The sequence below is a fragment of the Scyliorhinus torazame genome, chromosome 12, assembly GCF_047496885.1.
Source record: "Scyliorhinus torazame isolate Kashiwa2021f chromosome 12, sScyTor2.1, whole genome shotgun sequence".
In the NCBI taxonomy this organism is placed as follows: Eukaryota; Metazoa; Chordata; class Chondrichthyes; order Carcharhiniformes; family Scyliorhinidae; genus Scyliorhinus; species Scyliorhinus torazame.
This window is the reverse complement of record NC_092718.1, coordinates 174,141,916-174,169,326: the sequence shown is the minus strand read 5'-3', so window position 1 is coordinate 174,169,326 and position 27,411 is coordinate 174,141,916. Positions and strand designations below refer to the sequence as shown.

Below are 27,411 nucleotides of genomic sequence, written 5' to 3'. Positions count from 1 at the left end.
CCAACGCTGGTGTAAGGATTCCCGATCGGACGGAGAATGGAGTGTCATGGGGAAAACGGTTTTGGCGTTGCTGCTCTGATCCCCTGCCGGCGATCTCAACGCGCTGCTCACCCCATGCCGACGGGAGGATGCAAATCACCGATTTCCATTGCATTTACGAGCTGGAAGCCCAAGTATCAACCCCCCGACCCCCTGTTATGCCAACCCCCACAGCGGGAAATACTTCGGGCTGGCTTTGGTGCAAGTTTTCTCAAGTGTGACCCTGACGCATTGGGCCCCGTAGTGGGTCAAGAGGGTCAGTGCATGACTGAGGTACTGCCCAAAGTCCATCAGAAGGCCCCCGCCCCTACACAATGCAAATCATGCCCCCCAACACTCCTGCTGATGACTAGGGACATCCTCCTCTCCCACCACGGGAATAATGGGTAACCCCTCCACAGCACGCACGGAAGTGCTTTCTGTTGCAAAAAAGAAGCAAAAGCACTTAGCTGCTTTTGATGCGGTCAATCATAGCAAGAGCATTTATAAACATTGAGGTTAGCATCAAAGCAGGGTACTTGAGATGTATTCAAGCATGAAGGGAAAGATAGTAGGTGCCATGGTGGCACAATGGTTATCACTGCTGCCAGTACCAGGGTCCCTGATTCAATTCCGGCCTAGGATGACTGTCTGTGTGGAGTTTACACCTTCCCCCCATGTCTGCATGGGTTTCCTCTGGGTGCTCCGGTTTCCTCCCACAATCCAAAGATATGCAGGTTAGGTGGATTGGCTGTGCTAAATAGCCCCTTAGTGTCCAAAAGGTTACGTGGGGTTACTGTGTTACTGGGATAGGGCGGAGGCTTGGGTGCTCTTTCTGGGGGCCAATGCAGGTTCTATGGGCCGAATGACCTCCTTCTGCACTGTAAATTCTATGCACAATTTACCAAGCACCTGTCTTTGGAGCAATAAAACTGTCAATCACTGGCTAATGCAATGTATTGCTGTGTGCAATTGAATGGAAGATTTGCATTTCAAAGGTTGTCAAAGGATTTGAAGTCCTTTGAATTATAATTGGCTTTTGAAGCCTTGGAAACATGTAACAGCTGTGCTGCATTAGCACTTTTATCTGAGGCAGCAGATTTTAGGCAAGAGTAAGTAGAAATGCAGTGATTTTTCACTCTACTACCTGGAATGCTCTTCAGCTTTCAGGTAGGGGTGACTGGTGGGTGTTCCTGGGGGGTCTATGAGAGGGAGGGGTCTCTTTTGGAGATCTCTGATGGGGGGATCTTATGGGGGGATCTGATGGGGGTATCTGTAGGGTATCACTGATGGGGGTCACTGAATGGGTCTCTGGTGGAGGTTCTGATTGAGGTGTCTCTGTTGGGGATCTCTAATGGGGGTCTGATGGAGGGTTGGTGGGGGTTTCGGGTCACAGTGTGGGAGGTGACCCATTATTCCTGTGGTGGGGGGATGCCCAAAGTTGGGGGGTGGGAGGCAGGATTTGCATTGTGGGAGGCCCAACGCTGGAACTCAGTATAGGGTCGCCTATTCAAAATGGCAGGCTGATAGCGGGATTCTGATGGAATCTAGTGAATTCTCCCCCATGCATAAATTTGCATGGTGAAGGAGAGAAAATTGCACCTGGGTGCCACCCCTTGTGCCAGTGGAGACCAGTAGTGATTCTCTGCTGGTGGGAGAACTTAATCTCCAGAGAGGAGAATCCAGAGCAGGTTTTTGCTTCTACCCTGTTGACACTGCACAACCTGTACTAGGAGTGGGTGAGTTTACCAGCTAACAATACAAAGGCAATGATATTACTTTTTGACATTCCCCTAGAACAGGTTTTTACAAAGTGCAGGTCGTGACCTATGGGTGTGTTGCGGGCAGGTGTTGGAGGGTTGTGGAGCGATCTGTCGCAGTGTTCCCGCAGTGGTCCTTATTGTATGAGAAGCGTCCAATGGCCACTACCGGTATTTTATTGACAGTGGTAGCCGGTCCACCTTTTAAATGCAACTAAAATGAGGCTGTGTACAATCTTCCAACAATGTGCAGCAGCATTGAGCAGGCCATGCACCCTGCACGTACACTTGACATCAGGTGCCCTATATGTGTGTGCTTTTGGTGCCAAATCACAGAGGAGGGCTTGTTCCATTTTCAAGCTGCCAGCAAGCAAAGCAAGAGGACTGTGGAGATGAAAGGTTTTGTTACAAGTAAGAGACAGCCAGAGACACAAATAGGCAGAGTAGCTACTGGCCAGGATCTCACATCTGAATCTGTTGGTGAGAGCTGCGCAGGAGAGTCCAGGGCAGGATAGAGCAATGCTAGTGTTAGCTCTATTCAGAGCTCCAGAGTCTCTGGTTAACAGCCTACAAAGAAGAAACATTGTAGATGATTTATTGAGGTATGGTTTTGTCAATTGTGCTAATGCAAATAAGGATACAAAGCCCATGTGTGATATATGCAAGGAAGTACTGGCAAAAGAGTGAAGTTTCAGGTTTTTGAAAGAGAAGTGGTAGGTGAAAATTCCTTTTGGGATTGAGACCTCCCAGAGTCAGTTATTAACTCACAGTTGACTCCAAATGAAAAGACTACACTTCTGTACCTGACCTGAAACAGCACATTAAAAACATACCAAAAGCCCACGAAGCTGTCAGTATTCTAGAATCTCTCCTAGGACTATCTGGTGCTGAGTAAAACAAGCATTTTGCTGCTATTGCCCTTCATGACAACCTTCATATGCAAGGTTGGATTTTCCATTCTCACAAAGAAGAAGACAGCGCAAAGGAACTGGTTGAAGTCTGCACCTGATATGCACATTGCCCCCTCCTCCTGTGAACCTGATTAGAGTGAGGTCGCAAGGGCCAAGCAGGTTCTGCTTTCACATTAAAGGTAAGCGACCGTTGTGAAGGCCGGCCAGCATGGATCCTGAAGGTCGGTGCGCACGGGTCTTGACGTTTGGCCGGTGGGCAAAAGTGGGTCCGGGGAAAAAACTGGCCTAAAGACACAGAAATAGTTGTGGACATTCCCACAACTTTCAAATCTCTGATTGATTTGTACTTTTGAGGAGAAGAATTCTAAATTCGGAGCCATACTGGTCTGGATGTGAACTTGTTTTTAAAAAAACAGCACATTTGAATATCAAGTAATTATTTTCTTTACATTTGCCTGATTGTAGATAATGGAGGTGATTCACTGGACTGAAGTTAAAGTCTGCTGAACAGCACATTTAGTGGGATGTTTCTCAACAACTGCAGCACTGAGAAACATCCCGCTATCCAATGCCACTTTGCCGTGCGTTTTGGCCTCAGGAGGATTCTCCCCACAAAGGCAACACTCAGAGACATTTCCTGCTGCCTAGCTGAAAGCAGGAAAGGCTCCTCACAGATCAGGGTGCCATTTTGTCCGGCAGAACCAAATCTCCACCCCCCCCCCCCCCCCCACCGCTTTCGTGACCCTCCCCCCAACCCCCGGGAACTTGCCCCCCACCCCCCTCTACTTGGCAATGCCCCCTCAGGCCTAAACGCTGGCAGTGCCACATGGGCGAGATCTAGATCCCGTCAGGCTGAGAGAGTCAGGTGACTCGTGAGAGCCCGATTAGGAGCTCGCGCACGATTCACCCATTGCACCCGGATCTGCGCACCGGGTGCAATGGAGCCACTGAATCTGCCCAATAACCTAGGCCCAGTGATAAAATGCGAATAGCTGGACTCAGCAACCTTGTTTAAAGTTTTCATTCCACGTGTTGCCCTGACTTTGAATTCAAGTCTTAAAAATTAGAGGATAATTAGCTGCCACCGTTTACTTCTAGTTCCCGAACACCAAAGATATCACTTCCCCTTTGCGGTATACTTAATCCCCAAGATAAAAATACAATGTTCTGACATCAATCCTTGTGGTGTTATTGTTCAGGATTCTCAGTTGCGAGTCAACCCGCTATCGCTGGTGGCGAGAATGGAGAATTAGCTCAGCCAAATCTTCATTTACTGCAGCGATGCCAGAGAAACCCACCAGCATGAAGGAGCGGAGAATCAAAGACATTCTTTGAAAGATTAATTCACTCAGTGACTCCTTATCTCACCCTTCTTCAACAGATAATAACTTTCAAAGTCTACCTTCCCAAAATACTCGGCCCAAGAGCAATGAAGAAATTTCTACCTGACTACAGAGGATATGATAGTTCCATTGATTCAAGCATTAAAAATGCTTTTTCCACTGCAGCCTTCAGATTTGGACATTCTACTATTTCTAACGTCGTGCCACGTTTGAAAAAAGGTTACGAAGAAGATCCTGAATTTCCCAATCTGCCGATGAATGCTACCTTCTTCAGGCCAAGTCTATTAATCAAAGAAGGTAAGTCAACCACTTTGACTGTGCCAGACATTCAGATACTGGATGGTTTCATTATCTTGATGCACTATTGATATTATTTGTTCCCACCCGTGAGAAAGAGTAAAAAGTGATGATCATGAAAGCATTGTCGGTTGTCATAAAAACATATTTGGATCACTAATGCCCTTTAGGGAAGAAACTCTGCCGTCCTTACCTGGTCTGGCCTACATGTGACTCCACACCCACTGCAATGTGGTTGGCTCTTAAATGCCCTCTGAGGGCATAAATGGGAAATAAATTCTGCTCCAGCCAATGACACCCACAAGCCATGAATGAATCGAGGAAAAAAAGAAATGAGGGTCCTAGAATGGCAGGAAGGAACAGAGAGAAAAAAACCAAGTACACACCAACAGGCAAGACTGAACGTTACAAAGATAATAAAAAAACAAAACTAAAAGGTCAGTTAGATTCAGGAGCAGGTGGGAGACAGCACAACCTGAGTGAGACACAGTGCAAATGAATACGTTTGCGATTTTGGAGCAAATTTGGAATTCGGTGTAATGGCAAAGAGGTGCTCTTTTTCTTTTTTGCTTTTTAACTTTCTCATCTTCAGAAAGTGGTCTTGCCCTGTTGCAGGAGTAGAGGCTACAAGGGAGAGAGCTGATTGGTAGGTAGTGGGCAAGTCATTTTCTCTACTTGAAAGTTACATTAAGGAAAGGTAAGAGTTCTATTTATTTAAAAGATAACAAGTAATTTTCTACTTAGCATAAATTTATGGTAAGAATCTTTTAACTAAAAGTATGACTGGGGAGCTCAGTCTCTTGTTTTGCATGGTCTGCAGCACATGGGATGATTATACACTCCTTGCAGTCTGGATGACCACATTTGCTGGTTTGACTAGCTTGAGAGACGGTTTCAGAACTAGAGCATCGGCTGGAGGCACAGCATTGCATCCGCAAAGCTGGGGGGTTTGCGAATAGCACATTTTTATACGTGGTCACCCCACAGCTTAAGGAAGTGCAGTCAGAGAGAGAATGGGTGACCAGCATTCAGAATATGGAGATTCCGGCGTTGGACTGGGACGGGCACAATAAGAAGTCTTACAACACCAGGTTAAAGTCCAACAGGTTTGTTTCGAATTACTAGCTTTCGGAGCGCAGCTCTTTCATCAGGTGAGCCAAGTCCATGGGCAAGAGATGGTCCGACTTCCCCAAATAGTCATGCAAGGACCAGGACCCAGTCTTCTGGGCAGAGACTGGCTACATAAAATCCAATTGGGCTGTCAGCACATTTTCAGGATGCAAACCAGGGGCCTATATGAAGGCTCGGGAAATATCCAGAGATGTTTCAGGAAGGCCTTGGCAAGATCAAAGGAGCAAGGGCAAAGATCAACATGGACCCGGAAACCCTGCCGGTGGTTTCAATACTAAAACCCGACAAGTCGGTCTGTCTTTGCAGAGAATATAAATTGACTGTCAACGGAGCCTCCCACCTTGACCTGTACCCCATGCCGTGTATTAAAGATCTCTATGCAAAACTGGCTGGAGACCACACGTTTATGAAATTGGACATGAGCTAAGCTTACCTCCAGCTGGAGCTCGACCCGGCATCCAGAAAGTTTGTCACCATCAACAGCCATAATGGGTTGTATGAATACACCTGCCTACCTTTTGGAGTCTCATCGACGTGCGCCATTTTTCAGCATGTAGTGGAAAATATCCTTCAAGGGCTGCCTTCGGTGGCATAGTATCTTAATGATGTGTTAATCATTAATCTTGCCACTGAGAAAGAACAACTGGCAAGCTTGCAGGAAGTACTACGCCGATTCTCGGACGCAGGTGTCCGCCTCAAGTGGGAGAAGTGCATGTTTCAGGCGGGCGAGGTGACATACCGCGTCGACAAGGACAGCATGAACCCTGTAAAAGACAAAGTGAACGCCATAAAAGGGTTGCTGACCCTGCAAAACACGACTGAATTGAAGCAGTTCCTCGGCTAATGAATTATTGTGGGAAATTTATCCCCAAACTGGCCACTTTACAGGCATCCCTTGCTGAAGAAAAGCAAGAAGTGGTCGTGGCAGGCGCCACAAGATGAGGCATTCACGAACGTGAAGCCGCAGCTGCTTTCATACAACATCTTGGCGCACTGTGATCCCACAAGATCACTGGTACTAACATACAATGTCTCTCTCTATGGAGTAGGGGCAATCCTCTCCCATCGTTGAGACAGTGGTGGAGAAACTGATTACATATGCATTGCAAACCCTGGCAGATTTGGAGCGACGCTGTGCACAAATTGAAAAAGAGGGTCTGGCCGTGATATTCGGAGTGAATAAATTCCATCCATACGTCTATGGCCAACACTTTATGATAATCACGCACCATAAACCCCAGTTGGGCCTTTTTAAGGAAGTCAAGGTGATCCCACCCTTTACCTCGGCTGGGATTCAGCAGTGGGCACTCTTGTTGGCAGCATACCAATACTCCTTTGAGCACCACCCGGGAACACACATAGCCCATACTGACGGCCTGAGTAACATACCATTACCCACAGGTATGTCATCCCCCCAGCAAGAATGGGTGAGACCATCATGACTTTTGATTTTATGGGCACCCAGTCTGTGTCTGCCAGGCAGATCCAGACATGGACCCAGAAAGGCCCCACTTAGGCGAAACTACTCCAAATCATCTGAAGCGGCGGAATCCAAGGACATCCTTCTTGTGTAAACAGCAAGAATTCAGCGTGGAAGATGGCATCATCCTGTGGGGAGTCCGAGTAGTTGTCCCTTGCCTTAGCCAGTACCCAATATTAAAGGAGCTCCACATTGATCACCCAGGAGTCTACAAAATGAAGATGCTCCCAGACTTGATTACGAAATTGAAAGTTTGGTGGAACAGTGACCATCATGTCAGAAACACCTGCTATCGGCCTCACTACCCTTGTGGGAATGGCCAGGACAGCCTTGGGTACGGGTTTATGCGGACATCACGGGCCATTTATGAGGTCGACCCCATTCTTAAGGGATGGACATACATTGGATATCCTCAATGGCTTCCAGCGCCATTATAGAAAAACTCCGGCAATCATTTTGTACTTATGGGATCCCAGAAGTCCTTGAGTACGACAACGGGATCCTTTACACCAGTGGAAAGTTCTAGGCGTTCACAAAGATTAATGAGATGAAGTGCATTCGGATAGCACCCTACCACCCACTTTCTACTAGCCTAGCCGAGCGGACAGTCCAAAGGTTTAAAACCGAATGAAGAAACCGACTTGCCCTACACCAAACTGGATTGGTTCCTTTTCAACTGCAGGACCACGCCACACATGACAACAGGAGTCAGTTCAGCGAAATTGCTGGTGGCCCAATGCCTGTAGACAAATTCTGTCCATTGTATCCCAACTTAATTGGGAAAGTGGGGCCAGAACTCCGATGTCCAGCCAGCTAGGACCATAGGTACCCCACGCCGGCGGGACTCGGGCGAACTCAGCGGGCACTCGGCCCGTCGAGGTGCAGAGAATTGCCGGGAAGGGTGCTTTCAACAGCCCTCGACCAGCGTGTTGGCGACCCCGTGGGCACGATTAGCGCGGCGGCCAACGTCAGAACAGTGTGGCGCGATTCACGCCCCCCCCCCCCCCCCCCCCCCGGCGATTCTCCAACCCGGCGCAGGATCGGGGAATCCCGGCCACTGTCTATATTCGCAATTTTGGAGATGGGATCTTGGATCCCGGGAGTGGTAATAGAGAAGACTTACCCCGTGTCATACAAAATCAAGACCAGAGAGATATTTCTTTCTTTTTTTAAATTAAATTTCGAGTATCCAATTATTTGTTTTTTCCAATTAAGGGGCAATTTAGTGTGGCCAATCCACCTAACCAGCAAATCTTTGGGTTGTGGGGGTGAAACCCACGAAGACATGGGGAGAATGTGCAACCTCCACACGGACAGTGACCCAGGGCTGGGATTCGATCCAGGGTCCTCAGCGGCATAGTCCCAGTGCTAACCACTGCGCAACCCTCAAGACTGGAGAGATGACCATAAAAAAGCATGTAGTCCATCTTTGGAGCAGAGAACCCTGGACTGCAGAAACTACTCTGGGCAGGGTGATGCCCTCAACATCCTTAGAACCTACCATCAGGCAGGGGGCTCAACCCATTTCACACCCAAGAGTTGACCCCCAGGAGGATGAAGATTCAGGCTTCGACAAGGAAACTGAGGTGACGGGCCCACCGCCGGAAATCGACGTTGGAGTAGAACCCCCATCATTGACCCTTCGCTCAGCGAGGAAACGATGTTCCGTCCACTGCTTTACACCCCCAAATCCAACTCCACTGACAATGGCAAAGGAGGCCTTATGGCCGTGGGAGCGAGGGGGAGGATGTGGACTTGAAGGGGGTGGGGGTGGGAGGTGATAACCTTCGCGAGGATCATGAGGGATCACTCATTGATCTCCCATGTGGGGATTGTGGAGTACAGGTTCCCATGGTAATTGGCGGAGGCCCATCCAACTGGGACTCATTTTCGAACCTTTTAAATGCCATCCCAAACCGCGACGGGGGAGTTCCTGTTAGTCCCCGGCTGGGACACTGATGTTGTATGCCACGGGTGCAGCTTAACTTTCGAATTAAAATAGATTTGGTTTCACTTTTATCTTTGTGTCTCCTGGTAATTACAGTCCAGCACTTCGAAGAAAAAAGTCCTGGTGGCGTGCCACACGCCATCTCGCTGGCGGGACGATGCCTGAAAGAACTGACAATGTCGGCTTTCCAAAGGCCGCCTTGATCTCCGGTAAATCGCTCGTCCAGAGACATTGGGATCCTCCCCACACCAATGAGCCCCCCAGAGAGGGCCCAGCCTGTACTGCCCCATGGTCCTGCCAGGGCACTGCCCGACCATGTCCCTCTCCCCCCTAGCAGCTGTACCTAGCTGTATGCCCCCAGCATGGTCTCTTCATTTGATTCACGTTACTCCAGACCTGCTGGAAACCTCACCGATGTGAAGTTACTTTGGCGTGTGGGGAATTCCAAATTATACAGTGGGTGCCCTATAATGACTTGTTAATGTGTTTAAATGAGGTTCCCAACCTTCATGGGTGGGAACGTAATTATGTCAATGGCAGCAGACAGGGATGATTGTGCCGTGAGATTTCACCAGCAAGAATTCCGCTTTTGGCCTCTTAAGAGCTGACTGCTTTCCCAGGGTTAACCAACAACCCAGAAAGCTGGCCTGATGCAATGTGAGCTGCAATGTGCTGCTACAATGTAACGGATGCCGGACCATTTTGCAACAGTGGCGAAGATACTGTACCAGAACCGCAACGTTTTTATTGTATTTTTAAGTCTGTACGGAAAGACTGACTTATTCCAGGAGTGATTGCATGAGAAATAAGGTTTGGTTATTTTTACAAACAAAACTTTATTATATCAATAGAAGAGCAATATTTAAACTTTTAAACTTCAAACCTAACAGGAACAGTTTACATATATCTCTTAACCCTAACACACTATTTCCAATTACAAACTGCATGTAAAATGAACATACAGCTTTCAACTCCACTTACTCAAGCAGGCAAAAATGATACTTGCATCATGGAACATTATCCTGCTGTTAGCAAAGCTCTTTCAGACCTCGTCCGAAAGCCTGTCTCTGTGACAGTTTATCATGACCTCTCTCAATTGACTTCAAATCCTTCTGCTCCCACCTTATCAAATAGGATTCTTTTATCTCTCTCAGCTCCACCCTGCCCAAAAATAGTTCTGTTCTGACATCTCTCAACTTAAACTCATCATCGCTATCTGGACTTATGATTGCCAACTCCATTTGCACAAAAGAACAGGGCCATGCTATGAATATGCAACTAACTTCCAATTTACGAACAAGAGAGGCCATCAGACTCTTAATGGGCTAATGGCTGTTCATGCCACAGTGTCCCGGAGAACAATGGATTTTGAGTGCATCACCCCGGTTGAGCAGGGGTATCCTGTTTATTCCTATTAACGAGTTTAAGTCTGAATGGGACAATGTAACTTAGGCCAGGTGTGGGCGTATACCTCTGACTCAGTGCCAAAAGTTTTACCCTCAGGCTATTCACCTCTAAATTGCCCACTACATCTTCGATCCAGTTTCCTGACATCTCCTCATCGTCACATGCAAGCTGAAAAAGAAAGTGATGAACGACAGACATTATTTATCGCTGAGATACAATGTTTGCCTGATGGAATGGTGGGAACTGTGAAATCATCTTTTACCTGAAATTAAAAGGGATTCAACCACTTAAAGGTCAGTGTGCAAAAGAAGATGAAGGGCAAATAATACATACAACCTTCGAAAAAGCTCCAACTCTATTACAATTCTTTGGCAGTCTTTGGCAAATCTGAAGTTGTAGTGGATGAGAAACACAACCAAGGGAAAAGAATTAAGTGAAATAATAATGAATGTGGGGAAGCAAGGCAGAATCAACAACACTCACAACCTGAATTTATATAGCGCCTTTAACACAGTAAAATACCCCATTTTGCATCAAACTTAATGTCAAACCAAATAACATAGACAATAATAAAGATTATTTGGCTAGATGGCCAACTGCATGTCCATTGAAGTATGTGTCATGGAGCGTCATAAAGGAGGAAATATTTGGAGAGTGAATTCCAAACTTAGGGCTCAGGGCATCTTAAGGCACATCCACTAATGTTGGGATGAGTAAAATTGGGGATCTACAGTAGACCAGAGTTGGAGGATTGCTCAGTTCTCAGAGAAATGTAAGGCTGGAGGAAGTGACAGAGGTTAGGAGGAGTGAGGCCGTGAAGGAATTCTTCCGGCCCTGACAATCTCCCAACTGTAGTACTGAAAATGTGTGCCACAGAACTAGCCGTGACCTTAACCAGGCTGTTCCAGTACAGCTGCAACTTCGCAGATACCCAACAATGTGGAATATTGACCAAATATTTCCTGTCCACAAAAAGCAGGACAAATCCATTCTGCCCAATCTCAATCATCCGCAAAGTGATGCTGTTGGCAGTGTGATCAGGTCATTCACCAATAACCTGCTCACCGATTCTCAGCTTGGATTTTGCCAGAACCATTCACCTCCATATGTCATTTTAACCATGGTAAAAAAAACATGGACAAAACTGCTGAATTCCAGAACTTAAGTGAGTGTGACTGCCCTTGACATTGAGGATAACAAAAGCCTAGTGCAGACTGATATTGGTGCAAACCTGAGCAAGGGACGTGAAGCGCCAAGCCAGGGAAATGGTTCTCGGGTTAACAGACAGGAGGCATTAATAACCAAACCGGGCAGAAGTACATGCTTCCACAGGGGGCAAGGAGGGACTTAAGACAGACCCTCTGATGCAAATGTAGGTAGAAAGAAAGGGAAATCATTGCCTGAAGTCCATTGCCAAGAACATTCAAGCAGTGCCGAAAGAAGTTTAATTACCTCACACTGTAGTTAAGGTCAGTGAATGCATCTTCACACCATGGGTGGCACAGTAGCACAGTGGTTAGCACAGTTGCTTCGCAGTGCCAGGGTCCCAGGTTCGATTCCTGGCTTGGGCCACTGTCTGCACGTTATCCCCGAGTCTGCGTGGGTTCCTTCTGGGTGCTCCGGTTTCCTCCCGCAAGTCCCGAAAGATGTGCTTGTTAGGTGAATTGGAAATTCGGAATTCTCCCTCCGTGTACCCGAACAGGCGCCGGAGTGTGGTGACGAGGGGGATTTCTCAATAACATCATTTGTCGTGTTAATGTAAGCCTACTTGTGACAATAATAAAGATTATTATTACATGACATCACCTATTCACCAAACTACGATCCTCTCACACTGCTCAATGTACCACACCCTCATCATCGACGCAACAGATTCACTAGCACATAGATTTACTCCACCTTATCCTCACACACCAGTCAACGTTAACAGTTTTACCCCCATTGCTCATTGCCTGCCCATCCTTCCGGGTATTCAGCTATGTCAGGTACATTACCCAAACGCAGTGCAACACAATCACTGACGTTCTGCGTTCTATGAGGCCTGCAAAACTCCATGCACTGAGCCTGACAGAAGAGTTGATGCTCAGAATCATGAGCCTGCCAGCAATGAGCCCATGGCATCAGCATCACTGATTCCACAGAGGACGATGGTAAGGTTACTGCCATGTGAACTCCCTTACCCTCATATCTGATATGAACTGAAAGCTGTAGATGGCATGACCATGGACTTCCTGCTTTCTCTCCATTCCAATACCTCACCCCAATCCGCCCCTTCTACTTTTCCTCTTCAACCACTGCAAACCCAGGAGTAAGAGGGAGAGCAATCCCACACATATGCAAAGGAAGATCCACCACTCAAGGTGAGTCACCTGGCTGAAGTATACTGAAACAAGGGCAACCAGGCAAGGGGCACAGAGGGTATTATGTATGCCAGCTTCTTGGGAATTTGACCTCTACAGGGATTTGGTTGGGGCTCCCTGAAAAGGGAAGTGTGGCGTCAATGGGCCTCATTCCTAAGATGCCAGCTGCCTCAACATCTTAGTGGCTTAAATATGGTGAGTATGTATAAAGCCTGCTGCCAGGATTGCGGGCATTCATCGACATGGTCTTTGCTTTGTTTAGGTGAAGTTGAGCGACTGCTTCGGGGATTGATGAAGACTCGGAACAAATGTGCAACACAGGATACGATTATGGTGGCTGACGTGCGTGATCATATGTTCGAAAATATTAGTCGCATCACTCAGGATCTGGCTGCACTGAACATGCAGCGAGCCCGGGACCATGGACTTCAAGGTAATGGATAATACACAGATATTTGAAGTGATCTACCTATGGTGTCATTATATATTATCTGTGGGACCAAGACACAGTAAAGGGTGAGACCTTGAGGGAAATCCATGAACTTAATTAACCCTAATCTTCAGAGGAGCTCACTCTTCTGTGATTATTCTCCCCCTAGTATTATGGTGACTGTCATGATATGCAAACATGCAACCAATGAACACTCAGAATAGGACTCAACCAATGGGCAGTCAGGACACTCAGAGGTGGCATCACCACAAGGGGGCATGACATAAACACTACAAAAGGGATGAGGCACTCACAGCCTGCCTCTTTCCACAGACAGACATCTAGAGAGTTAGACAGGGTTGATCAGCAGCATCACAACCCAGCACGTGGCTCAGAGCAAGCTGGTACAGTTAGACTGAGTTACTACAGTTAGATTATCAGAGAGTTGAACTCATTTGAGAACTGTGTTAATAGTTCAATAAACACGTTGAACTCATTTCAGAGTCTGGAGCATCCTATAGTTAAGACTGCATCAAGTAGCAGCCTGTGATATCCGAAGCAGCATAACACAACATGATACCAGGAGTGACTGTTCAATCTATTTAGTTCAACTCAGCAAGATCTGTGACAACCAGCTACTGAATACAGGCACAATGGACAAGATTCAGGCTCCTCATCAGCTCAGGGCCACTGGCAATCATAGTGCCAACTGGCGATCATTCAAGCTGAAATTTCAACTACACGTGGAAGCATCCGACCTTCATGGCGCGACCGATGCTCGGAAGATAGCTCTTCTACTCACCACTGCAGGTGACCATGCGATAGAGATCTTCAACTCCTTTCACTTTTCCGAAGGGCAGGACAAAACAAAGTACCAAACCATCCTGGACAAATTCGACAGCCACTGCGAGGTGGACACCAACAAAATCTTCGAGCGCTACATCTTCAAGCAGAGGATGCAAGGTAAAGACGAATCCTTCAACTCCTATCTAACTAATCTTAGACTGCTAGCGCAATCCTGCAACTTTGGTGATATCACTGACTCCATGATCAGAGACCAAATCGTTTTTGGATTCCACTCTGTTCCTCTGCGAGAGAAATTGTTGAAAATCAAGCACATGACCCTGCCAGTTGCGATTGAAATGTGTACTGTGCATGAGCACTCGAAAAATCGCTATTCACAGTACAAAACGGCAGAAAGTGAAAAACAAGCCTCCCACGGGGTGGAGAGTGTTCAGGCCATCTCCTGCATGCAGCGCCTCCACATTGACGAAAGCGGCCATGTCGCATGCTCTTCCCGGGCCCAAAGCATGCGCAATGCGATCGGGAACATGAAGCGGCTGAAGACCGCACTGCGCAGGTGCAGACGTCCGAGAACCGCGCATGCGCAACGATGCACTGAGCGTCATGACGCATGACGTGTGCGAACTGTGGCACTGCCCATTTTTAAAAAAACTGTCCTGCAAGAGGCAAACGCTGTTTAAACTGTGAGAAACCAAAACACTATGCTGCCCTGTGCAGATCTGCAGCACCAGTCAGGAGCCAGCGCTTCCAATTCCGACAGCAGCGCATCAGAAGTGTGCAACACCGAATGCATGACTCCGATCCAGGCAGTGCGACGGATCCAGATGATGAGTACCTGGACAACACTTACCGAGTGGGCATTATTACGAAATGCGAATACGCCACACCGGACACATCGCGAGTCCAATCAATCCTGGCCGTGGATTCCGAGGACGAATGGCATGCAGTGATGAAGGTCAACCACTGTCCCATCCAGTTCAAACTGGACACAGGTGCCTCCGCCAACCTGATTTCGTAGGTAGACTTCAAGAGAATCAAGAAGCCCCCCACAATCCTCCCAGCTGCCTGCAAACTCCTGGACTACAATGGAAACACAATCAGGGCACTGGGGTCCTGCCAACTGCAGGTGTCCAGCCGACACACACAAGCAAGCTTACGCTTCGAGATTGGTAAACCAGACAGGGCGTCCCTGCAAGGTGCGCACGCCTGCAAGCAACTGAACCTCATTCAAAGGGTCTACACCACAACACCGTCCCATTCGGATCTTCAGGCCAGCATCGACGATATCCTAACCCAGTACCCAGACGTATTTAGCGGGATGGGCACTCTGCCGTACGAGTACAAGATTCTACTGCGGTCTGATGCCAAGCTAGTGGTCCACGCACCACAACATTTCCCTGCTCCACTGAGAGAGTGCCTGAAGGCAGAGCTCACGAGCCTACAACAAAAAGGCATCATCTCCAAGGTCACTGAACCAACCGACTGGGTCAGCTCGATGGTGTGCGTAAAGAAGCCTTCGGGGGACCTACGCATCTGCATTGACCAGAAGGATCTAAACAAAGATATTATGCGGGAACATTACCCCATTCCGAAGAGGAAAGAAACCATGAGTGAGATGGCACACGCGCACTTCTTCACAAAATTGGACACATCCCAAGGGTCTTGGCAAATCCAACTTGAAGAGTCCAGCAGAAGACTCTGCACCTTCAACACGCCTTTTGGCAGGTTCTGCTTCAACCGAATGCCATTTGGCAACATCTCGGCATCAGAGATTTTCCATCGCATCATGGAACAGGTGATGGAGGGAATAGAAGGGCTTTGTGTCTACGTTAATGATATCATAATCTGGTCCACAACACCAGAGGAACATGTGTTGCGACTCAAGAAAGTATTCCGACGCATACATGAAAATGGCCTCAAGCTAAACAGGTATAAATGCTGTTTTGGGACATCCACGCTGAAGTTCCTGGGCGATCAGATTTTGCAACATGGTGTGCACCCTGACACAGCCAAAATTAAAGCCATCGAAGCAATGAAAGTTCCCGAGGACAAGAAGGCAGAACTACGCTTCCTGGGAATTGTCAGTTTCCTTGGCAAGTTCATCCCGAATTTGGCCACACACACTATGGCCCTACGCAACCTGGTAAAAAAACCAACCGCCTTTGAGTGGAAGGCAGAGCACCGCACAGAGTGGCTGGAGCTGAAAGCCAAGCTCACCACTGCACCCGTCCTTGCCTTCTTTGTCCCAGACCGAGAAACCAAGATACCCACAGATGTGAGTCAGGATGGCATTGGGGCGGTGTTGCTTCAAAGAGACGACACGTCATCCTGGGTACCAGTAGCATATGTGTCACGGGCAATGACACCCACTGAGACCACATATGCGCAGATTGAGAAGGAGTGTTTAGGTTTTCGCACCGGCATCCTCAAATTTTATGATTATGTCTACGGCTTGCCAACATTTACTGCTGAGACGGATCCTAGGCCTCTGGTCCACATTATCCAAAAGGACTTGAACGACATGACGCCTCGTTTGCAGAGAATTCTGCTCAAACTCCGGAGGTATGATTTCAATTTGGTGTACACATCTGGCAAGGAGCTCACCATCGCCGATGCATTGTCCCGCTCCGTCAACTCACCAGTGAACCACTGAAGATCATCCAGCACATTGAATTGTAGGTACAACTGTGTGCAAGCACTCTCCTGGCAACAGGTGAGAAGATCGTTCTCATCTGAGAAGAGACGGCCAAAGACCCCCTGTTGCAGCGAGTCATCCACAAACTCAGCAATGGCTGGCAGGAAGGGCAATGCCCTCAGTTTTACAATGTCAAGGACGACCTGATGCTGATCGACGGCATCCTGTTCAAGCTGGGCAGGATAGTCATCCCGCTACGTCTCCAGAGCATGGTGCTGCGGCAGATTCATCAGGGACACCTGGGCGAAGAAAAGTGCAGACGCAGGGCCCGGCAAGCTGTCTACTGGCCCGGCATCAAACAAGACATCACGGACATGGTCCTGAACTGTGAAACCTGTCAGAGGTTCCCACCAGCGCAGAGCAAGGAGACGTTCCAATCACATAACCTAGAGACCTCTCCGTGGTCCAAGGCTGGCATTGACCTATTCCACGTGAATGGTCGTGACTATATCTTAATCATCAATTACTTTTCGAACTCTCCTGAGGTGCTGAAGCTGCCAGACCTCACCTCACGGACCGTCATCAAAGCGTGTAAAGAGATATTCTCACGGCATGGCATCCCGAACACCATCATGAGCGACAATGGCCCTTGATTCCACAGTCGAGAATGGTCCACGTTTGCCAAGAGCTACAATTTCAGGCATGTCACCTCCAGTCCGCACTATCCGCAGTCCAATGGCAAAGTCGAAAAAGGGGTGCACATCGTTAAGCAGCTCATCCGCAAGGCCTTGGACTCTGCTTCCGACATGCACCTTGCACTACTTGCCGACCGGGTGACCCCCTTGTCCACTGGCATGTCGCCAGCTCAATTGCTGATGAACAGAGACCTGCGGACGACGCTTCCAGCCATACACCTGCCCAACCTTGATCACCTCCCGGTGCTGCAGAAGATGCAGCAGCTTTGCGACAGCCAGAAGCAGGACTATGACGCACATGCCACCGATCTGGACGTGTTATCCCCGGCAGACACGGTCAGGATCAAGATACCGGATGGTGGGTGGTCTGCTACGGCTGTCGTTGTTCAACAGGCCGCGCCCAGATCCTATGTCCTACGTATGGCTGATGGCTCCATTGTGCGAAGGAATCGAAGAGCACTGCGAAAAGCTGCTTGCCCACAACCACTTTCCCCTCCATTTCCACATATCGAATTGCCACCTCCAGACCCCTCGAACCATGAGGCCACCAGTCGTGCTTCCCACTCACCTGTCATGACACCATCATCCCCTCCACCACCTCTCCAGTCAACGAGGATCAGACGCAAGCCTCAGAGACTGGACTTATGAGCATTTGTTTTGTTTGTTCTGTTCTGTATTCCTCAGTCAGTCACATTAGACAGACACATTCACATGTACATACATCTCAAGAAAAAAAAAAGGGGAGATGTCATGATGTGCAAACATGCAAACAATGAACACTCAGAATAGGACACAACCAATGGGCAGTCAGGACACTCAGAGGTGGCATCACCACAAGGGGGCATGACATAAACACTATAAAAGGGATGAGGCACTCACACCCTGCCTCTTTCCACAGACAGACATCTAGAGAGTTAGACATGGTTGGTCAGGAGCATCACACCCCAGCACGTGGCTTAGAGCAAGCTGGTACAGTTAGACTGAGTTACTACAGTTAGATTAGCAGAGAGTCGAACTCATTTGAGAACTGTGTTAATAATTCAATAAACACGCTGAACTCATTACAGAGTCTGGAACATCCTTTAGTTAAGACTGCATCAAGTAGCAGCCTGTGTTATCTGATGCAGCATAACACAACAGTGACTATATTTGTTTAATCTTTACAAGAAGCCAAAGACTTGACTGACCTCTGATCGTCCCGCATCTTACATGACAGGGATTGGTTATTTGAGTTGCCAATTAATTCTGCTACTGTCCTCTGAGGTGTTGGTCCTCTGGTTTGTCGGGAGGGATTTCACCAAAATTGATACTCTTGACTTCCGGGAGGAAGGGAAATCGAGTTAAAAGGCTTTGCAGAGCTTATGGGAGATGGAAAAGCTTGAGAAGAATTATCAAGTTCAGGTTGACACAACTATTAAGTTTTTCTTTGCCATCTGCAGATATTCTAATGACTTGAATGACCACCTGCGCTTAATCAGTCACATATATTAATTCACAAGTCCAAGAGCACCATCCTAAGATGTCACTGACGTGCTTAATAATAATAATCTTTATTGTCACAAGTAGGTTTACATTGCAATGAAGTTACTGTGAAAAAGAGGATGAACACCAGGCCTTGTCCGATGAGGAGGATGCGGGGGAGGGCGAGGATAGGCAGAACATGGGGCCCGGGCAGGCACGGGAAGCCGCGCAACATGTGCTCCTAGGCCGCCGCACAGGGATGCTCTGATTGCCTCCAGGTTCGCCGTCTAGAGGTCCTGACCAGTGGCACAGACATCCCATCCCGCTCCAACACCACCCCCCTTCCCCTCCCGGCCGGCCACCCGCTCCCATGAACACCCAGCCTGGGTACCGACCCCCGTCCCCCCCGGCTTTCAGCACAAAGCCAAGAAACCTCTCTCCTTCTCCAGAAAAGCTGTTCGTGCTGTGCTTCTGAATTTCTGAACTTGTAGAGAATCTGAATGAATCGATCTGCAGGAAAACCATTACAGGCTGAAAAGAAAAAACAGAACCTGCTATTTCACTCCAGAAAGGCCCATGAGTGTTGTATTTCTGAAATTACGGAGATCTGAATGAACCAACAATAAAACTATGAACTGAAAGCAAGGTTTGAAGAAGACTGAAAGGCTGGAAACCACCATCTGACACAAATACTCTACTTTCCTTTTTATTTTGCATTTTGTTCACCCTTTCCCTCCCTGATGCACTATCAATTACGACGAGATGAGAGTAGAATGTAATCGAGGCTTCATTACACAGAGATGTGTGGCCTCCTACAGCAGCTGATGAAATGGCTGCTGTACGGAGAGCACACACATTTATACTCCGTCTACTGGGCGGAGCCAGCAGGCAGGGATCTACCCCCGTACCTGTAGTACAGGGGCCTTACCGTAAAACCCATATATATATACAGTATAATACATCAGTGGTGACTACCACATTCACCCCCTGTTAAAGATTAGTCCAGCGGGGGTGGTGGAAAACTATTGTTGCTAACTTTTGGTTGGTTCAATTGGCTCTGTTTTATAACCTTTGCTCTCAAGTCGCCAGGTATCTTTATGATACCGCCATGAGGGTCAAGTCCAAGTAATGATCAATAACTCAATACACCGATTAGTAAGATTCAAATCAAAGCACATTTATTATACACAGTAATTGCTACTCATGCACAAATTTTACTTCTAAGCTACTTCTACAACTAACAGGCCTATACTTAACTTCGGACTGGCCCACCAGGTCAGGGGAACAAATGGCCTTTCGTTCGGGGTCTGAGTCTGCGGGATTCGAAGTTGGTACGGATTGGTAGCTAGGAGTGCCTATCTCGTAGCGAGCGGTGACTTAAGACTTACTGGATCTCTCGGCGGCAGTTGAACCGGTCACGGTCAAGGGTTGGTTCGCGTTGCTGAGTGACCCGGTCAAGAAGAAAGATTTGAACTTGGGGCTTAACTTTTATAGTCCCCAGGGGCTTCCCGCCTTTCGGGGCGGACGCTGTAGCTGGTTCTAGGTGATTGGACTTCGTTCCAATCACTTGGTTCGATTTCTCCAATACTGGAGCGGTTCCCTGATCGATGGGTGGTCTTGAGGTGTCCGTTAACCTCTTTTGTGTTGGCTCCTGCTGGCGCCGGGGAGTCTGGCTTAGCTTTGTCTGTCCCAAATGTTGCTATTGTTCCTGGGGATTGCTCATTAGTATGTAGATGGCTGCTACATTATTATGCTGATGGTCGCTGGTATCGATGCTGTCTGGGCTTTTGCAGAGTTTAATACACAGTAAACCTGCATCTGCTGGTTTCTGCCTGTGTTGGCTGAATTTCCCTGCAGCCTTTGCTGTTCTCCATTTGAAATCGGGGCTTGGCCAACTCAGGTGGCTACACTATATACAGACAAGTTGCTTTGTAAAAAATCACAGAGAATATTACAAATTTAGGCAGTCCGGTGCCTTGATCTGTCGTCGAGAGCGCCGCAGTGCTGGTGGCGACTCAGGCGTCGGCTTGGACTTCGGTGACTCCTGGAGCGTGTCGAAATCCTCTTCATTCCCGGGTGGGAGCAAGGAGAGGACGGATTGTCCTGGAGCGGGGGATGCGCCGGGGCAGGGAGGGTGGTGCCGGGGCAGAGGGGGGGGACCCATCTGGTGCCTGGTCCCTGGTCCGGGGGGGGGGGGGGGGGGGGGGGGGGGGACCCAGCTGGTGCCTGGTCCCTGGTCCCTGAGGGAGACTGTGTCTTGGCGGCCGTTGGGGTATGCTACGTAAGCATACTGCGGGTTGGCGTGGAGTAGCTGTACCCTCTCAACCAACGGGTCCACCTTGTGGAGTTGCACGTGTCTACGGAGGAGAACAGGTCCTGGAGCTGCCAGCCACATTGGGAGCGAAACTCCGGAGGTGGACTTCCTGGGGAAGGCAAAGAGACGTTCATGGGGGTTCGTTAGTCGCGGGTGCACAGGAGCGACCGAATGTAGTGAAGTGCGTTGGGGAGGACCTCCTGCCAGCGGGAGGCCGGGAGATTTTTTGGACCGTAGAGCCCTCCAGACCGTCCCATTCTCCCGCTCCACCTACCCGTTTCCCCTGGGGTTGTAGCTGGTCATCCTGCTCGAGGCAATGCCCCTGTTGAGCATTGTGGACGTAGGCGGGGAAACCGAACAGAGCGAACATGGTGTTGAGGGCTTTGATGACGGTGGCAGATGTCATGTCGGGGCATGGGGCGGCAAAGGGAATCACGAATATTCGTCTACCACACTGAGGAAGTACGTGTTGTGGTCGGTGGAGGGGAGGGGCCCCTTTGAAGTCCCATGCTGAGGCGTTCAGAGGGGTGAGAGGCCTTCACCAGGCGCGCACGGTGTGGCCGGTAGAAGTGCGGTTTACACTCCGCGCAGACCTGGCAGTCTCTGGTGACAGCCCAGACTTCCTCGATGGAGTAGGGCAGATTGCGGGCCTTAATAAAGTGGTATAAAAACGAGTGACTCCTGGGTGACAGAGATTGTCGTGGAAGGTCCGGAGTCGGTCCACATGTGCTCTGGCACATGTGCCTCGGGATAGGGCTTCGGGGGGCTCGTTGAGCTTACCGGGGCGATACAAAATCTCGTAGTTGTAGGTGGAGAGCTCGGTCCTCCACCTCAAGATTTTATCGTTTTTGATCTTGCCCCGCTGTGTGTTATTAAACATGAAGGCAACCAACCGTTGGTCAGTGAGGAGAGTGAATCTCCTGCCAGCCAGGTAATGCCTCCAATGCCGCACAGCTTCCACGATGGCTTGGACCTCCTTTTCGACAGAGGAGTGCCGGATATCGTAGGCATGGACGGTGCAGGAAAAGAATGCGACGAGCCTGCCTGCCTGATTGAGGGTGGCGGCCAGAGCGACGTCTGATGCATCGCTCTTGACTTGGAAGAGGAGCGTCTCGTCGACCGCGTGCATCGCGGCCTTGGCGATGTCGGCCTTGATACGGTCGAAGGCCTGGTGAGCCTCGGCCGTCAGTGGGAAAACGGTGGATTGAATGAGTGGGCGGGCCTTGGCTGCATAGTTTGTGACCCACTGGGCGTAATACGAAAAGAACCCCAGGCATCGTTTGAGGGCCTTGGGGCAGTGAGGGAGAGGGAGTTCTATGAGGGGGCGCATGCGATCGAGGTCGGTCCCCAGAACTCCATTCTGGACCACATAGCCGAGGATGGCTAATCGGTTTGTGCTGAACATGTACTTCTTGTTATACGTGAGGTTGAGGAAAGTGACGGTGTGGAGAAATTTGGAAAGGTTAGCGTCATGGTCCTGCTGGTCGTGGCCGCAGATGTTGACATTGTCCAGGTACGGGAAGGTGGCCCGCAGTCTGTACCGGTCAACCATTCGGTCCATCTCCCGTTGGAAGACCGAGACCCCGTTGGTGACGCCGAAGGGAACCCTAAGAAAGTGGTAAACGTGGCCGTCTGCTTCGAACGCAGTGTATTGGTGGTCCGCCTTGCGAATGGGGAGCTGGTGGTAGGCAGATTTCAGTTCCACTGTCGAGATGACCCGGTATTGTGCAATCTGATTGACCATTTCAGATATGCGTGGGGGGGGGGGTACACGTCGAGCTCCGTGTTCCGGTTGATGGTCTGACTGTAGTCAACGACCATCCTGTTTTTCTCCCCAGTTTTCACCAATACCACTTGGGCTCTCCGGGGCTGTTGCTGGCCTCGATGATACCTTCCCGCAGCAGCCGTTGGACCTCAGACCTGATGGAGGTCCTGTCCTGAGCGCTGTACCATCTGCTCCTGGTGGTGACGGGTTTGCAATCCAGGTTTAGGTTTGCAAAAAGGGAAGGCGGATCAACCTTAAGGTTCGTGAGGCTGCAAACGGTATGGGGTGGTAACGGCCCGCCAAATTTCAGGGTTAGGCTCTGGAGGTTGCACTGGAAGTCCAGGCCGAGTAGCAAGGCAGCGCAGAGGTTGGGGAGGACGTAGAGGCGGAAGCTGCTGAACTCCACCCCCTGGACGGATGCAGTACACCGGATCGCCACGGAGTGGGATCCGAAGGCCAGGGAGATTCTCTGGTTAGCGGGGTGTACCACGAGGGAGCAGCGCCTTACCGTATCGGGGTGGATGAAGCTCTCAGTGCTCCCGGAGTCCAGAAGGCAGGAGACCTCGTGCCCGTCGACCTTCACCTTTGTCGAAGCGGTCACGGGGTTGTGCGGTCGAGACTGGTTAATCGTGACCGAGGCGAGACGCGGCTGGTCGTCAGCGTTGCAGGCGATAAGCGGCCTGATGAGGTGCCCGAATGGCAGGGGTCCTGTTGCGGGTAAGATTGCGGCACCCACAGGCACGCATGTTGTGAGTAGAGCACGATGGCGATGCCCACGGGCCGCACGTGGTCCGAGGAGGGGAAGATGGCGACGCCCGCATGCTGCATGTGGGGGGTGCCGGGACAAGAGCAGTGATTGAGCGGGCCTGGCACACTGCAGCAAAATGTCCCTTCTTGCAGCGCCGGGCAGCGCTGCTGGAGGTCTTTTGACTGTCCACAGAAGTAACATTTGTGTCCCCCAGGGTTGGTTGGCTGCCGCATGGCTGTGGGTGGGTGTGTGTGTGTGGGGGTGAGGTATGTGTGTGTGAGTGGGTGTGTGGGTGTGGGTGTGTGTGTGGGGGGGTGGGAGTGTGTGTTTGTGTAGGTGTGTGGGTGTTTGTGTGCATGTTTGTGGGTGTGTGTGTGTGTGTGGGGTATGTGTGTGTGAGTGGGTGTGTGTTTGTGGGTGTGTGTGTGTGTGAGTGGGTGTGTGGGTATTTGTGTGTGTTTGTGAGTGTGTGTATGTGGAGGTGGGGTATGCCTGTGTGAGTGTGTGTGTATTTGTAGGCGGGTGTGTGTGTGGGGGGGTGAGTGTGTGTGTGTGTGTGTGGGGGGGGGGGGTGGGGGGGTGGGGGTCGGTGTGTGTGTGTTTGTGTGTGTGTGTGTCTGTGTGTGGAGAGGGGGGAATGGGCTGGCGGTTGGGAATCAGATAGTAGATAGTCAGTTATATATTTTGTTTATTTAATTACTGTTAATAATAAAAGCTCGCTTGTATTTAGATTTTACTAACCTGGGCCGGGATTCTCCCCTACCCGGTGGGGCGGGGTCCCGGCGAGATGGAGTGGCAGAACCACTCCGGCGTTGGGCCACCACAAAGGTGCGGATTTCTCCACATCTTTAGGGGCCAAGCCCTCATCTTGAGGGGCTAGACCGCGCTGGAGTGGTTGGCGCGCCGCATGCCAGCGGGAAAGGCCTTTGGCTCCATGCCAGCCGGGGCCGAAAGAACTTAGCCAGCCGACGGAAGTCCGCGCATTTTGGCCCAGAACCTCTTAGCTCCGGGGGCTTTACCCAAGTGGTATATTAGACGATACGCTGGGGGAATGCCCCCAGACGTCCCCATGAAAGGAATGCTCGGGGTCAGCCAGGAAGTTTAGACTTCCGTTGGGCAATTTCTGACTTTGTGAATCATCCGATACGCTGATTAAAATTGGAGACTTCAAATGGTTCCAACTGTCTTAGCCGAACAGCTACACAAGAAAGGTGTAAAGACTTAAAACCATTTCTAATCCTGGGTAACTAAAATACTTCGAGCACTCTCCTCTCCCCCAACCTTTATGGGACCTCCTCCAGCTATCTTGACACCCCTCCCCCAACGCCATGTCTGTTTACCATTATCCTCTCTCCCCCCCCACATTGACAACCCAAACCTTCCGACCCATTATATGCTCCCCCACTGACCACCCAAGTCCCTCCCACTGACTATCTGTCACACCCTTCAAATGATCACCCAACAACCTCCATATGACCATGCACCATCTGACCATGCATCGCCCCCCCCCCCCCCCCCCCCCCCCCCCACACACTTACCTTGCAAATGTACCTTCTCCTTGGTTTCTCAAAGTGGCTGAGACCTTTAAACGTACCTGTTTTATAGCTTAAAAAAGGGGCGTGTCTTCCTTTCCTCTGATGTCTCCTGCATGTACATTCACAAAATTCACAAGTTGTGATTTCATGTCAGATGGATTACATGGCCATGATTATTAAAATCCGATAAGAACTAGGCTTTGATCCTTATGTTCTCCCTCATTATCGTTCCAGTTAGTAATTGGTGTGTTTCCATTTTCACCATTTGTACAAACTAACTCTTCTTTTTCTTCATTTACAAAAATCACACAGGATACAATGCCTGGAGAAGTTTCTGTGGTCTTTGGGCACCGGAAAATAAGAGGGACCTGAGCAAACTCCTCAAAAACCCGCTATTGGCAAATGAACTCATCAAACTATATGGAACTCCAAAAAACATTGACTTGTGGCTCGCAGGAGTCATTGAACCCTTTGTGAGAGGTGGTAGGGTGGGCCCCTTATTCGCCTGTCTAATAGGAAAACAATTCAGGGACGTGAGAAATGGAGACAGGTAATCATTACCAAAAGAAACAGACGGGAAGCTTGTGTACAAAATTGTGATGGCAGCACAGTGGCGCAGTGGGTTAGCACTGCTGCCTCACGGTGCCGAGGTCCCAGGTTCGATACCGGCTCTGGGTCACTGTCCGTGTGGAGTTTGCACATTCTCCCCGTGTTTGCGTGGGTTTCGCTCCCACAGCCCAAAGATGTGCAGGGTAGGCGGATTGGCCACGCTAACTTGCCCCTTAATTAGAAACAAAAATTAATTGGGTACTCTAAATTTATTTATTTTTAAATTGTAGTCCCCCCACTGAGCCTCACTAAGAGCAGGCTCATCACAGTTCAGAGGCGTTGGGTGAGTTTATTTTAGCCTAAAATAGGTGCATTTGGATTGGCTGAGGTTCCATCAAGTTGAAAATCTGAATTCCAACCTCAACCTGCCTCCAAACCAGTCACTTGTGCTTTTAACAGAAGCTGGATAGGGATTGGGGGTACTGGAACGGACAACCAACGCATGGGGGCGGCACGGTAGCACAGTTGTCAGCATTGTTGCTTCACAGTGCCAGGGACCCGGGTTCGATTCCCGGCTTGGGTCACTGTCTGTGTGGAGTCTACACGTTCCCCCTGCGTGGGTTTCCTCTGGGTGCTCCGATTTCCTCCCACAATCCAAAGATGTGCAGTTTCATGGATTGGCCATGCAAAAAGTGACCTTAGTGTCCAAAAACAAAGTTTGGTTGGATTACTGGGATAGGGTGGTGGTGTGGGCTTAAGTAGGGTGCTTTGGCCTCCTTCTGCACTATAAATTCTATGATTCTATGATTCACTCCCATGAGGAAAATTAACAAATTAAATCTTAAAATATGGTTGCGCGCCTCATTTAATTACCATTTCAAATTTAACCCTTACTTGTCATGTTTTCCAGCACTTGGGAAACCCTGGACGGATTCTCCGGCACCGGTTTTTCGGCAGGAGCGGGAATCGTGTTGCGCCGGTCGGGGGCCGTTGGCAGTGGCCCCCACGGCGATTCCCCGCTCCGCGATGGGTCGAGTGGCCGCCCGTTTTCGGCCGGTCCCGCCGGCGTAAATCAAAGCAGGTCCGTACCGGTGGGACCTGGCTCTGCGGCCAGCCTGCAGAGTCCTCGGGGGAGGGGGGGATCTGGCCCCGGGGGAGGGGCCCCACGGTGGCCTGGCCCACGGTCGGGGCCCACCAATCCGCGGGCGGGCCTGTGCCGTGGGCCGGCGTGGAGAAGAACCCCCCTGCGCATACGCTGGGATGACGTCAGTACATGCTGGCGCTTCTGCGCATACGCCAACTCGCGCAGGCCAGCGGAGGCCCTTTGACACCGGCCAGCGTGCCGCCAACACTGCTGCCGCCGGCCTAGCCCCTGAAGGTGCGGAGGATTACACGCCACTCCTTGGCGCCTGTACGGCCCGCCCTGTCGGTTAGGGGAGAATCCCGCCCCTGATAGTTAAAAAGCCTTTCTGTTTACCTGCCTGATCCAATATACCTGCTTCACCAGCTTGATCCTTCTGATCCCCTCCACAAGTCCACTGATTTCCTCCAACTCCATACCCCTTTTGCCCTCTAATCTCACCTTAGATTTGGATTTGGATTTTGTTTATTGTCACACGTACCGAGGTACAGTGAAACATATTTTTCTGCGAGCAGTTCAACAAATCATTAAGTACATGAAAGGAAAAGGAAATAAAATAAAATACATAATAGGGCAACACAAGGTACACAATGTAACGACATAACACCGGTATTATGGGCGAAGGCGTTTTCAGAACCCCAAAATGTATCATGGAGTTCAACCAACCCCCCCCCCCCCC

General features: G+C 49.7%; 1 protein-coding gene across 1 annotated transcript in view; it reads left to right on the top strand.

Moving 5' to 3' along the window:
* Positions 1–27,411, top strand: part of LOC140387114 (eosinophil peroxidase-like) — a 221,004-nt gene that overhangs the window by 149,933 nt on the left and 43,660 nt on the right. Inside the window, exons 10-12 of the mRNA XM_072470125.1 lie at positions 4,071–4,329; positions 12,918–13,088; positions 25,355–25,592. Of these exons, the coding sequence (XP_072326226.1) occupies positions 4,071–4,329; positions 12,918–13,088; positions 25,355–25,592 (668 nt within the window). The remainder of the gene's footprint in view (positions 1–4,070; positions 4,330–12,917; positions 13,089–25,354; positions 25,593–27,411) is intronic.